This window comes from Trachurus trachurus, assembly GCF_905171665.1.
Source record: "Trachurus trachurus genome assembly, chromosome: 23".
Taxonomy (NCBI): domain Eukaryota; kingdom Metazoa; phylum Chordata; class Actinopteri; order Carangiformes; family Carangidae; genus Trachurus; species Trachurus trachurus.
The window spans coordinates 3,584,702-3,599,805 of record NC_139912.1 but is presented as its reverse complement, the minus strand read 5'-3'; the positions used below and the strand labels follow the sequence as shown (position 1 = coordinate 3,599,805).

Here is a 15,104-nt window from a genome sequence, read left to right as displayed (position 1 = left end):
CTTCAGTCATGTTCACAGTGGCTGCAACACTTTAATATGACAACAACACAACTGTGAAATCCATCCAGACAAACAGCTGCTGGGTTACAGACCCCATCAGCCAGGTGGCGCCGGTGGTCCCTGCTCTGTGTGAGGTATACAATATGGTTTATTATGATTTAATTTAGTTAAGTGAGTTTATTTCGGTCCTTTTACAACTTGTAGAATCAAATACACACATAGATAAACAACAATATATGATTTAAACATAGGCTAAGCAAAAACAATAATTATTTTTTCTCTTTTTCAAGACGATTGAAGCTTCTTAAATAAACAGTTTTCATCAACTCATTTTAGAAATTGAGAAAAAACAAAACGTGTATATTTTACATACAAAAGGCAGATTTTTACAAGCACACTGGCGTTCATAATTTGGTTTTTGAGTCTATTACCTATCCAAGTGAGTTACATATCTTAATTTCGATTTCTAAATGATTGAGTTTTATCACATAACGCATAATTGAATGAAGAGGTCAAAATGTTCAAAGTGACAAGATGTTGTCAACAATGTGCAGTCATTTATTTATCTTTATTTTTCCTGCTCGCTGATCTTTTCTTAAAAAAAAACAAAAAAACCCAAAATGTGAAATCAGAATAAATCCAAAGAGCTTCTGTGTGTGTGTGTGTGTGTGTGTGTGTGTGTGTGTGTGTGTATTCAGAAGGAAATGTGTGTCTTGCACGCAGACGCATGCACACACAGTCTCAGATCTCTATCTTAACCACTGAAACAAGATAAAATGATGAGGAGATAAAAGCGAGAAATACTGGAGAAGTTGCAGAGAATTTAAGAGTTTATATTTAGAGTCTCAGTCGGTTTGAGGTGTCAACGGCACATGAGCTGCTGGACCCCTTAGAAACTCACAACTAATATATATATAAACGTCTGTTACATATGTGTGTCCTGTCCTCAGTGTATACGTGCACAATACAACATGGTGATATCTGCAGACGGACGGAGGCCTCAGACTGATTAGACCAGGGTTGGAAAAGGTCAAAGCTCAACACATGACAAACGATGATAACTGTGATAAAATACACTTAAATTCCCGTCCACACCTTCCCAATGTATACATATTCTTAAAAATGTGAAATGTAAACAGGTGACATGGTGTTGCGGTGGTTAGCGCTGCAGGTTCTGGGTTCGATTCCCTGCAGGCCTGGGTTCTTTGTCTATGTGGAGTTTTTGCATGTATGTTCTCCTTGTATACTGCGTCCACAGGTTGTCTTCTACGGTCCACCCACATGCACGCTATACAGGTTGAGTGGCGACTCTAAATCGCCCGTAGGTGTGAACATGAATGTGTGAGCGTGTTGGTTTCTATATGTTGTTGCTGTGACACTCTGGTTTTCACAAGTAAAAGTTCAAATCCGGCGTGAAACATTTTGCACAGTTTCATTTACAAGTAGCACGAAGCGATTCTGTTGGATTGAAGTGATTTCACCGTGAACCGCTGCAGCTGCTAACAGGCAGAAAATGAGACCAATTAAAAAGCCTAATTGGAAATACACTGTGATGCATTCATAGCCCAGACTGCAGAGTGTTTGATATCTGCACTCGTGTGTGAATGAAACTGTGTGCGTGTTTGTGCATTAAAAAAAAAAAAAAAAGATGATTCAGTTGTTTTTCAAAGTTTGTGTTTCATGGTTTCAGTGAAAATTGCTGAGTGTTCGAGGAGGGAAAAAAAAGCATCATAGTTTAGTGTCATAACAGACAGAGAGAGAGAGAGAGAGAGAGAGAGAGAGAGAGAGAGAGAGACTCATTAACATATGAGACAGAACATCACTGTGGCATTTCCATGAAGTTGTGTGTTGTTTCCTGTTGCAAAGGAAGTTCTGAGTGGGTTAACAGCATCACCCCCTCCCCCTCCACTGCCTCCCTCCTCCGCCCCGCCCCGCCCCCCTCCACACACACACACACACACACACACACACACACACACACACACACACACACACACACACACACACACACACACACACACACACACACACACACACACACACACACACACACACACTCTGCTGTGTTTCACAATGAGGCAGGAGTGCAGAGGAGAAATATATAGTACATACATTAATATAGGGGAGGCCTGGGATGGTTGTAACATGGCTCAGTTGTAACACTTCCAATTTCTCCAATCAGGAACAAGTTATGAATGGGATCATCCCTATGTTCCCCGGGTCCTATGTCATATATGATCCCCACTTTTCCCCAAAAGGACCCGGGGAACATGCAATTTTTGGTCCCATACCTGGAAGTGCAGTTGTGACTTTGCAGATTTTTGCCTATTTTTGAGTGAGAAGTTGAGTTGTGACTTTGAGTGGGAAGTGTAATTGTCCCATTGGTTGGGTTTAGGCAATGAAGAAAGGAGTTGGTTAAGTTTAGTAAAAAGACCAGGTAGAGACTAGACAGGCCAGATAGATAGAGAGTCCAGGTAAGTAGAGAGTCCATCGACCAGCAACAGCGGGGAACATAGGACCCTTTTTCAGAAAAAAGGTCCTATAGGACCCGGGGAACATAGGTACGCTCCCGTTATGAATCATCTGACTGTGTATCCGCTCAGTTTAGTCCTTCTTCTAACTATGAAGAAGTAGCACGCTGTGGCAGACAGAGACAGTTTTAGAGGGAAAAAATTGTAATTTTGAGGAATGAAAGTATTTTTTACCCCTCCATTTATTTCTGTGATAGCATCCATTGCCTGCTTTGTAGTTAAACTCATCAAACTTAAATCATGTTTATTGTGTGTCTATGTAGATATCTTTCATGCAAGTTGTGCTAATGTTTTAGTTGTTAGCCGTAAGGTGCTAGTTAATGGCCACAAGAGTCTGGGGTAGTTGTAACAGCAATTTAGTATGTTAACCTACTCCAACCCAAATTTTAATTGCATTTATGTTTCCGTTGAACTGCAGCCTATAGGTCTTGAAAGACAAAGACGAACGTGTTAAGATTCAGGTTAGGATAAGACAATTGCCGAAAGTAACAAATATACTTGAGACACCACACGCACCTACACACCTTCACACATGCACACTTATGTTAAAAAGTGATTCCGTCATCAGCTTCATGAGGTCGAATCGTCACCTGGAATGGTTTTTGTTTTCCAACAGTGTTGAAGGAGTTCCCATGAGGAGTTGATCACCTGTTCGGTCCAACTCATCCCAAACCATCTCAGTTGGGTTTAGGTCAGGTGACAGATAACACTTTGGGTTTAATTTACACTTTTGTGTTTACTGCATAACTCCATATGGGCTCCTTCATAGTTTTAAAATCTTTAGTTTGAATCTACAATGTAGAAAGCGATAAAAATAAGGAAGAACCATTGAACGCGAAGGTGTTCCAAACTTTTGACCGGTTGTGTATATATAGATCTAAATTTAGGGTTGTCAAAGTTAATGCAAGGATGATGCATAAATACAAATGAAAACTTTTTTTGCTTTATCCTGACCTTTGACCCCTAGAATGACTCAGGATCAGTCTCAGTCTGAAGCGTCTTTACCAACAGTTTCCACTCTGATGTTTTAATCAGCATCATTTTTTAAGCTTCATTCAGTGAAACCCACAAGGGTTTTTTCTGGACAGTATAGGCCTATGTCATTGTTGTTGGTTCATGTTAAATAAAGTTACATTTGTATAAAACAGCATTTTGTCTGTTATTAAACACTTTAAAGTTTATTTAGAGACAATGTCGTGCAATTGATTTGCATTGAAATACTTAATTTGACTGTATCATATCTGTATCACTGATTGTGTATTTTCTCTGTCAGATCAACATGTGCTCCTTCTCAGAGTTACTTCCTTCATTGTTGGGTGGCAGCAGCCAATCAGGAGCAAGTATCTGATCCGAAAACGAGCTGATCAGCATCTAAAGGTTTTGATTGGTCAGATATTGACGAACATGATTGGACAGATCAAACAGATAATGAGGACGTAACGATCTGAAGCTGCTCACTCAGTCTGTGGTCATAACATAATTTGTAGCCTACAGTTTGTCCTGAAGGTGGCGCTAGAGGAAGAGGTCACAGAGGTCAAAGTAAAACATTGTCATGGTAACAGGGATGTGACTGTGTGGGAGAATTGGTCATTTGTTGATATGAAGCTGTGACCTCAGGATGAAGCTGCAGTTTGAGCCCAGACTGTGGTGTCGATGGTGAGTTATTGATCTGTGGTGAATGTTCAGCTGTTCACCTGAAGTCTCTGCTGACACCCAGTGGACAGAAACTGGAACTGCACCCAGAGGTTGAACCACCTGTCGAGCTGATTTATTCATTCAATCATGATTCCTACTGTTCATGAAGGCATCACAATGATAATTATTGCTATTATATAATTTATTATGTCTTTTATTTTAATTTAAGACTGTGTGATAAAAACCCAGAAAACATTAATCACCACCTGTTGTCAGCACTTCCCTTCTGTACTTAGGGCCTAGATCATTTCCTAATATCTTAAATTGCCACCTCTTCTCACTAGCCTTCAACTCACCTTGACACCTTCATGATTTATTTTGTTATTAGTTTAGGTTTTATTTGTTTTTGTTTTTACCTTATTTTAGTGATTGTTTTTATTGGCCTACTTTACTGTAACTGAAAATCCTGCAAGACAAAGAGTGACCAGACTTTCTATTGTTTATTTGTAAGGCAATTAATCATCAACTAAAATTTCGTGATAGTGACTGACAACCCTAACCCACACATACAGCAGTTAGTTAGTTTTGCATAGAGACACCAAGAAACAGTTATTAATTCCACAAAAGCTCAATAATGACTGCTACACCTTGTTCAACCAGCAGTAAAAAGTTATAGGATTAAACATAATTCTGCCACAGTTCATGAATTTGAATAGTTCTGTAAATTGTCTATAATCTTTGCTTTTCACCCTCTTTAGACATCAAACAGTTTTTAAATAAGATCATGTGAGAGGTCTAAATGAGACATTTTGCTCATTATGTATGTCGGACAATTAACAGATTTTACATTTAATTTTCAACATCTGATCATAAAACTTAACATTTTAAACTAATACTATATTATTGCACCTGTTTCCAAACTATAAAACAGCAAATCAATAAGTGATGAAAGCATCAAAAACATATTTAAGAGAAGCTGAAAAACTAAAACTGCTCATGAACAAACTGTCACAAAACGGAAATGAAATCAAAACGTCAGTATAGTGGATGTGTGGATGGACATGATAAAAAAAGAAGAATTTAAATGATGTAGAACAAGTTTGAGTGAGACTTCATCAAAACAACTCAATGAAAAACATGTGATAAAATAAAAAAAGTGTTTAAAAAAAGCATCAGTTTAGTGAATGTTACACTGTGGTTGATTAAAAACTAAATAAAAAAAACTAAAACTAATGAGATATGAATCAAATGTGTTATAAAGACAAAATGACCGGTGAGCAGGTGTAGAAGCAGGTTGGCTGTAAAGTGTGATGATGAGTTTAAACCATCATGACAGAAAAACTAACGTCCCTGAACATCACAGACTGATCTCAGTGGGGCACATTTTGATATCAGTGGTTTTAGCGTCACCAGATTGTCCAACCCAGAAAAATGGGAAGAGTTTCTCAGTGAAAGTTTCTCTGTGAGAGCAGATGTGAGTCATGTCTTCAGGGTCGTAGAAGGAAACCTCCCCCCTGTCGTAGTCCAGCTGGACTCTGATCCTCTGGAGACTCTTCCTCACTTTTACAGTCTTACCAACAACATCAGTGTATTTTCCATCATGGTGACATAAACACCAGAATCCATGTTTTGGTGAAAATGAACACTCTCCCTTCCTGTCAACTGACTCTTTAACCAAACCCACATACCAGAAAGGATGATCTCCCACCTCCACCTCCCAGATGTGTTTCCCTGAGCTGAAGCCCTCAGAGCCCAGAACACTGACATACTTAGGGAATCTCTCTGGATTGTCAGGAAGCTGCTGATATGTGTCTCCCCATCTCACACTGGTCAGATCATCAGACAGATAGAGACGGGGATATGCAGTGTTTGGGTCCAGGATGACAGGAGTGAAGTGGACCCTCTCCTTGATCTTCTCCCAGACTCTGAAGGACAGGTTGCCCAGGTGTTTGGCCTCATCTGTCAGAGCTCCTGAGAGCAGCTGTGGATGTGACAGTGAGCACTGGGCTCTGGCTCTGGTCTGAGTGGCTTTATAGCTGCTGAGGAACGGGACCTTGTGTTTCAGCAGCTCTTCTTCAACAGCACTGATACTGTCTGACAGAGAGGAGATCTGCTCCTCAATCTTCTTCATCTCTCTGCTCATAGTCTTCCTCTTCTGCTCCTCTTCCTCCCTCAGAGCTGCCAGTCTGGACTCCTCTTCCTCTCTCAGGAGCTGGTGGAGCTTGTTGAACTCTGCTCTGATCTGCCCTTCAGTGGACAACAGCTGCTTCTTAGTGTGTTCAATCATTTCATTGTATGTTTCCTCCACTTGTTTGTGTTTCTTCCTCTTGTCCTGCAGAGACTCTAAGTCAGATTTCATCTGCTGCTTCAGGTCACTGACTGCTTCTTCTACAGGAACCACCTTGTGACTCTGGTGGAGAGAAAACTCACAGACAGGACAAAAAGCTCTTCCTTCGTCTTTACAGAACAATCTAGGCTCCTCTTCATGTTTACTACAAAGCAACATTTGTTTTTCATGTTGCTTTTCAGTCTCTGGTCCAGATTTCTGTCCCCCAGCAAATGAATCAGCCAGATCCTTCAAAGTAAAACTTACTTGTAGATATTCCTTTGAAGATTTCCTTTTACAAATGGGACAGTTTTTGTTGTTAGCTTGTTCCCAGAAGTGTTGCAGGCAGCTTGAACAGAAGCTGTGGCTGCAGCTCAGAGACACAGGATCTCTGAAAGTCTCTGAACACACGTGGCAACTCAGGAAACTTTCCAAGAGAGCAGCTTTCTCAGCCATTTCAGCAAAACTCACCGAGTTACTGAGTCCTCAACTTTCCTCTTACAGTCCTCTAACCGTGTGTTTTCCAGTAGATTTCTCACACCCTGTAATGGCGTCTGAGCTCCGATCAACACTGTCAGATTTACTTTCACTTTCCTTCACCTGTGTCATTACGTAAATGTCACCTGTACACACTGTCATGTTGTGTTGTCACCAGCAGGTGGAGCTACAGACACGTCCAGTGGAGCTGAACATTTTACTTGAGTCACAACTTCATTTCCTTTTCAAGACTCAACCAATGACACATCGTGTTTAATCTTGTAATTCATGAATACAGATGACTTTAAATGAGACAAACAATGAGGTTTGTGGGAGTTTAGGTGTGAACACTTTAACAGTCTGACTGACGCTAAACCAGTTTGACAAGGTTTTTTTCTTTTCTGTCACTGCAGCAGTTTTTACATTATTGTTCTATTAATTTGAAGTCATGTTGATCTTTTTCATTCATTTGTTAAACATTTTATATTTTTGGTCCTCTATTAATGACATCATCACGTTGCGCCCTATTCTTCTTCTGCTCTGGTTTAATGACACATTCATGGAGCCACAAACTGTTTATCTGGAAGAGCTTCATTTCTAATATTCGACAATCACATTTCAATGAACATCTACTGACATTAGCATCATGGATTCAGTGTCAAAACCAATAAATCTCTCTTTTTCTTCTTCATCAGGTTTACATGTGTATTATTAAACCATGTTTAGGCTTAGACTATAATAGTGTCTTAAAATGATCAGAAAAAGACAATAAAATCATTGATCACATTTTTTTGTTTGGCAATTAATCATCAACTAAAATGTCATGGTGACAACCCTAACCACACATACAGCAATTAGTTTTGTATAAAGACACCAAGAAACAGTTATTAATGCCACAAAAGCTCACTAATGACTGCTACACCTTGTTCAACCGGCAGTAAAACAGTATTTATTTGTATCACAAGATTAAACAACATTCTGCCACAGTTTATGAATTTGAATAGTTTTGTAAATTGTCTATAATCTTTGCTTTTCACCCTCTTCAGACATCACACATTGAAAAAAAAAAGAAAAAGATCATAGGTCTAAATGAGAAATCTATCTGTGTAGTGCAGCTTTAGTAAATCAGGACAAACTGAGTGATGGTTTAACAAAGAAAAACAAGTACAAGGAGGGAGGAAACAGAAATCGTCATAACGATAATAGAGAATCAAACATGTCTGACAATTAACAGAAATTTACATTTCATTTTCAGCATCTGATGATAAAACTTATAATTTTAAACTAATACTGTATTATAGCGCCTGTGTCCAAACTATAAAATAACAGATCAATAAGTGAAGAAAACATAAAAAAAAGAGAAGCTCAAAAACGAACAAACTGTCGCAAAACAGAAATACAATCAAAACGTCAGTATAGTGGATGTGTGGATAAATTACTATACATACACCGCTATGTTGTGTGACACAAAACATCAGTTCAGTGAATGTTACACTGTGGTTGATTAAAAATTAAATTCTGATGATCAGTCCAATGAGATATGAATCAAAAGTTTATGAAGACAAAATGACAGGTGAGCAGGTGTAGAAGCAGGTTGGCTGTGAAGTTTGATGATGAGTTTAAACCACCACAACAGAAAAACTAACGTCCCTGAACATCACAGACTGATCTCAGTTGGGCACATTTTGATATCAGTGGTTTTAGCTTCACCAGACTTTCCAACACTGAAATATGGGAAGAGTTTCTCAGTGAAAGTTTCTCTGTGAGTGCAGATGTGAGTCATGTCTTCAGGGTCGTAGAAGGAAACCTCCCCCCTGTCGTAGTCCAGCTGGACTCTGATCCTCTGGAGACTCTTCTTCATTGTCACAGTGTTACCAACAACATCAAGGTATTTTCCATCAAAGTGACATAAACACCAGAATCCATGTTTTTGTGAAGGTAAAGTCTCTCCCTTCCTGTCAACTGACTCTTTAGCCAAACCCACAAACCAGTAAGGATGATCTCCCACCTCCACCTCCCAGATGTGTTTCCCTGAGCTGAAGCCCTCAGAGCCCAGAACAATGGCATATTTAGTGTTTCTCTCTGGATTGTCAGGAAGCTGCTGCTTTGTGTCTTCACGTCTCACACTGGTCAGATCATCAGACAGATGGAGCCATCTGCTTGCAGTGTTTGGGTCCAGGATGACAGGAGTGAAGTGGACCTTCTCCTTGATCTTCTCCCAGACTCTGAAGGACAGGTTGCCCAGGTGTTTGGCCACATCTGTCAGAGCTCCTGAGAGGAGCTGTGGATGTGACAGTGAGCACTGGGCTCTGGCTCTGGTCTGAGTGGCTTTATAGCTGCTGAGGAACGCCACCTTGTGTTTCTGCAGCTCTTCTTCAACAGCACTGATACTGTCTGACAGAGAGGAGATCTGTTCCTCAATCTTCTTCATCTCTCTGCTCATAGTCTTCCTCTTCTGCTCCTCTTCCTCCCTCAGAGCTGCCAGTCTGGACTCCTCTTCCTCTCTCAGGAGCTGGTGGAGCTTGTTGAACTCTGCTCTGATCTGATTCTCTGTGGACAACAGCTGCTTCTTGGAGTGTTCAATCATTTCATTGTATGTTTCCTCCACTTGTTTGTATTTCTTCCTCTTGTCCTGCAGAGACTCTAAGTCAGATTTCATCTGCTGCTTCAGGTCACCGACTGCTTCTTCTACAGGAACCACCTTGTGACTCTGGTGGAGAGAAAACTCACAGACAGGACAAAAAGCTCTTCCTTCGTCTTTACAGAACAATCTAGGCTCCTCTTCATGTTTACTACAAACCACCAGTCGTCGCTTTTCAGTCTCAGAAAATGAATCAGCCAGATCCTTCAGAGTAAAATTCACATGTGGGTATTCCTTTGAAGATTTCCTTTTACAAATGGGACAGTTTTTGTTTTTAGCTTGTTCCCAGAACTGTTGCAGGCAGCTTGAACAGAAGCTGTGGCTGCAGCTCAGAGACACAGGATCTCTGAAAGTCTCTGAACACATGTGGCAACTCAGGTAATTTTCCAAGAGAGCAGCTTTCTCAGCCATTTCAGCAAAACTCACCGAGTTACTGAGTCCTCAACTTTCCTCTTACAGTCCTCTAACCGTGTGTTTTCCAGTAGATTTCTCACACCCTGTAATGGCGTCTGAGCTCCGATCAACAATGTCAGAATTACTTTCACTTTCCTTCACCTGTGTCATTAAATGTCACCTGTACACACTGTCATGTTGTTTTGTCACCAGCAGGTGGAGCTACGGACACATCCAGTGGAGCTGAACATTTTACTTGAGTCACAACTTCATTTCCTTTTCAAAACTCAACCAATGACACATCATGTTTAATTTTGTAATTCATGAATACAGATGATTTTAAATGAGACAAACAATGAGGTTTGTGGTAGTTTAGGTGTGAACACTTTAACACTCTGACTGACACAAACCAGTTTGACAAGGTCTTTTTCTTTTCTGTCACTGCAGCAGGAAACAAGTTCAGCTTGTTTATCTGCATCAGTTTTTACATTACTGTTTTATTCAGTCAAAGTCATGTGGATCATTTTTCATTCATTGGTTAAACATGTTTTACTTTTGGTCCTCTTTTAATGACATGATCACAGTGCACCCAATTCTTCTTCTGCTCTGGTTTAATGACACATGAATGGAGCCACAAACTGTTTATCTGGAGGAGCTTCATTTCTAATATTCGACAACCACATTTCAATGAACATCTACTGACATTAGCATCATGGATTCAGTGTCAAAACCAATACATCGCTCCTTTTCTTCTTCATCAGGTCTACGTTTGTGTAGCCTATTATTAAACCATGTTTAGGCTCAGACTATAATAGTGTCTTAAAATAATCAGAAAAAGACAATCAAATCATTAATCACATTTATTTGTAAGGCAATTAATCAACAACTTAAATGTCATGATGGTGACAGCCCTAACCACACATACAGCAAGTAGTTAGTTTTGCATAAAGACACCAAGAAACAGTTATTAATGCCACAAAAGCTCACTAATGACTGCTACACCTTGTTCAACCGGCAGTAAAACAGTATTTATTTTTTATCAAAAGATTAAACAAAATTCTGCCACAGTTTATGAATTTGAATAGTTCTGTAAATTGTCTATAATCTTTGCTTTTCACCCACTTTAGACATCACACACTTTTTATATAAGATCATGTGAGAGGTCTAGATGGGAAATCCTCAGTGTCTATCTGTGTAGTGCAGCTTTAGAAAATCAGGACAAACTGAGTCATGTTTTAACAAAGACATTTTGCTCATCCTAAGAAAAAGAGCACAAGGAGGGAGGAAACATAATGATAATAGAGAATTGAACATGTCTGACAATTAACAGATTTTACATTTCATTTTAAACATCTGATCATAAAACTTATCATTTTAAACTAAAGTAGCCTTTATTATAGGACCTGTTTCCAAACTATAAAACAACAGATCAATAAGGTAAGAAAACATAAAAAAAAAATATTAAGGAGAAGCTCAAAAATGAACAAACTGTCGCAAAACAGAAATACAATCAAAACGTCAGTATAGTGGATGTGTGGATAAACGACTATACATACACCGGTATGTTGTGTGACACAAAACAAGATGTTGATAACCAGGATAATGATGATGATGTGATACATTTACAGCATTTTGTTTCTCTCAGATATTAATCCTGATGGTAAGAATAGACATGATCAAAATAAAAAGAACTTAAAGGTCGAAAAAAAGAGGCAGAAACAAAATGTATAACCAAATGATGTAGAAACAAAATATCTTTAAAAAAGTATCAGTTCAGTGAATGTTACACTGTGGTTGATTAAAAACTAAATTCTTTCTAATGATCAGTCTAATGAGATATGAATCAAATGTTTATAAAGACAAAATGACAGGTGAGCAGGTGTAGAAGCAGGTTGGCTGTGCAGTGTGATGATGAGTTTAAACCATCACGATAGAAAAACTAACGTCCCTGAACATCACAGACTGATCTTAGTGGGACACATTTTGATATCAGTGGTTTTAGCGTCACCAGACTTTCCAATATTGAAAAATGGGAAGAGTTTCTCAGTGAAAGTGTCTCTGAGAGAGCAGATGTGAGTCATGTCTTCAGGGTTGTAGAAGGAAACCTCCCCCCTGTCGTAGTCCAGCTGGACTCTGATCCTCTGGAGACTCTTCTTCACTGTCACAGTCTTACAATCACCATTAATGTATTTTCCATCACAGTGATATAAACACCAGAATCCATGTTTTGGTGAAAATGAACACTCTCCCTTCCTGTCAAATGATTCTTTAACCAAACCCACAAAGCAGTCAGGATGATCTCCCACCTCCACCTCCCAGCTGTGTTTCCCTGAGCTGAAGCCCTCAGAGCCCAGAACACTGACATAATGAGTGAATCTCTCTGGATTGTCAGGAAGCTGCTGCTGATATGTGTCTCCCCATCTCACACTGGTCAGATCATCAGACAGATGGAGACGGGGATGTGCAGTGTTTGGGTCCAGGATGACAGGAGTGAAGTGGACCTTCTCCTTGATCTTCTCCCAGACTCTGAAGGACAGGTTGCCCAGGTGTTTGGCCACATCTGTCAGAGCTCCTGAGAGCAGCTGTGGATGTGACAGTGAGCACTGGGCTCTGGCTCTGGTCTGAGTGGCTTTATAGCTGCTGAGGAACGGCACCTTGTGTTTCAGCAGCTCTTCTTCAACAGCACTGATACTGTCTGACAGAGAGGAGATCTGCTCCTGGATCTTCTTCATCTCTCTGCTCATAGTCTTCCTCTTCTGCTCCTCTTCCTCCCTCAGAGCTGCCAGTCTGGACTCCTCTTCCTCTCTCAGGAGCTGGTGGAGCTTGTTGAACTCTGCTCTGATCTGCCCTTCAGTGGACAACAGCTGCTTCTTGGAGTGTCTAATCATTTCATTGTATGTTTTCTCCACTTGTTTGTGTTTCTTCCTCTTGTCCTGCAGAGACTCTAAGTCAGATTTCAGCTGCTGCTTCAGGTCACTGACTGCTTCTTCTACAGGAACCACCTTGTGACTCTGGTGGAGAGAAAACTCACAGACAGGACAAAAAGCTCTTCCTTCGTCTTTACAGAACAATCTAGGCTCCTCTTCATGTTTACTACAAACCACCAGTTGTTTTTCATGTTGCTTTTCAGTCTCTGGTCCAGATTTCTGTCTCTCAGCAAATGAATCAGCCAGATCCTTCAGTGTAAAGTTCACTAGTGGAAAATCCTTTGAAGATTTCCTTTTACAAATGGGACAGTTTTTGTTTTTAGCTTGTTCCCAGAACTGTTGCAGGCAGCTTGAACAGAAGCTGTGGCCGCAGCTCAGAGACACAGGATCTCTGAAAGTCTCTGAACACACGTGGCAACTCAGGAAATTTTCAAAGAGAGCAACTTTCTCAGCCATTTCAGCAAAACTCACCGAGTTACTGAGTCCTCAACTTTCCTCTTACAGTCCTCTAACCGTGTGTTTTCCAGTAGAGATCTCACACCCTGTAATGGCGTCTGAGCTCCGATCAACAATGTCAGAATTACTTTCACTTTCCTTCACCTGTGTCATTAAATGTAACCTGGACACACTGTCATGTTGTGTTGTCACCAGCAGGTGGAGCTACGGACACGTCCAGTGGAGCTGAACATTTTACTTGAGTCACAACTTCATTTCCTTTTCAAAACTCAACCAATGACACATCATGTTTAATTTTGTAATTCATGAATACAGATGATTTTAAATGAGACAAACAATAAGGTTTGTGGTAGTTTAGGTGTGAACACTTTAACAGCCTGACTGACACTAAACCAGTTTGACAAGGTCTTTTTTTTTCTGTCACTGCAGCAGTTTTTACATTATTGTTTTATTCATTTGAAGTCATGTGGATCTTTTTCATTTAATGGTTAAACATGTTTTATTTTTGGTCCTCTTTTAATGACATGATCACAGTGCACCCAATTCTTCTTCTGCTCTGGTTTAATGACACATGAGTGGAGCCACAAACTGTTTATCTGGAGGAGCTTCATTTCTAACATTCGACAACCACATTTCAATGAACATCTACTGACATTAGCATCATGGATTCAGTGTCAAAACCAATAAATCTCTATTTTTCTTCTTCATCAGGTGTACATGTGTATTATTAAACCATGTTTAGGATCAGACTATAATAGTGTCTTAAAATTATCAGAAAAAGACAATCAAATCATTAATCACATTTATTTGTAAGGCAATTAATCATCAACTAAAATTTCATGATAGTGACAACCCTAACCACACATACAGCAATTAGTTAGTTTTGTATAAAGACACCAAGAAACAGTTATTAATACCACAAAAGCTCACTAAAGACTGCTACACCTTGTTCAACCGGCAGTAAAACAGTATTGATTTGTTATCATAAGATTAAACAAAATTCTGCCACAGTTCGTGAATTTGAACAGTTCTGTAAATTGTCTATAATCTTTGCTCTTCACCCTCTTTAGACATCACACAGTTTTTATATAAGATCATGTGAGAGGTCTAAATGGGAAATCCTCAGTGTATATCTGTGGAGTGTAGCTTTAGTAAATCAGGACAAACTGAGTGATGGTTTAACAAAGACATTTTGCTCATTGTAAGAAAAAGAGCACAAGAAGGGAGGAAACAGAAGTTGTCATAATGATAATAGAGAATCAAACGTGTCTGATGAACATGACAATTAACACATTTTACATTTCATTTTAAACATCTGATCATAACACTTATCGTTTTAACCTAATAGGACCTGTTTCCAAACTATAAAACAACAGATCAATAACTGATTGAAAGCATCAAAAATATATTAAAGTGAAGCTCAAAAATGAACAATCTTTCGCAAAACGGAAATACAATCAAAACGTCAGTATAGTGGATGTGTGGATCAACGACTATATGACTATACATGTTGTGTAATATAAAACAAGATGCTGATAACGGAGAATGATGATGTGATACACTTTCAGCATTTTGTTTTAAAATTTTCTCAGATGTTAATTTTGATGGTAAGAATGGACATGATAAAAAAAAAGAATTTAAATGCTGAAAAAAGAGGCAGAAACAAAAATGTATAACTAAATGATGTATAAACAAGTATGGGCGAGGCTTCATCAAAA

General features: G+C 39.3%; 2 protein-coding genes across 2 annotated transcripts; both read right to left on the bottom strand.

Moving 5' to 3' along the window:
- Positions 1-5,523: 5,523 nt before the first annotated feature.
- Positions 5,524-6,948, bottom strand: LOC311006755 (nuclear factor 7, brain-like; the record flags this gene model as incomplete). Its single annotated transcript, XM_083999689.1, has 1 exon — positions 5,524-6,948. The coding sequence occupies one exon, from the start codon at positions 6,946-6,948 to the stop codon at positions 5,524-5,526; it is 1,425 nt and encodes a 474-aa protein (XP_083855815.1).
- A 1,678-nt stretch (positions 6,949-8,626) lies between these two features.
- On the bottom strand, positions 8,627-13,431 carry LOC311006502 (uncharacterized protein; the record flags this gene model as incomplete). The annotated part of the gene is made up of 2 exons (XM_083999350.1): positions 11,963-13,431; positions 8,627-10,043 (listed from the first exon to the last, which is right to left on the bottom strand). The coding sequence occupies exons 1-2, from the start codon at positions 13,384-13,386 to the stop codon at positions 8,627-8,629; spliced, it is 2,841 nt and encodes a 946-aa protein (XP_083855476.1). The 5' UTR covers positions 13,387-13,431.
- Positions 13,432-15,104: the final 1,673 nt, after the last annotated feature.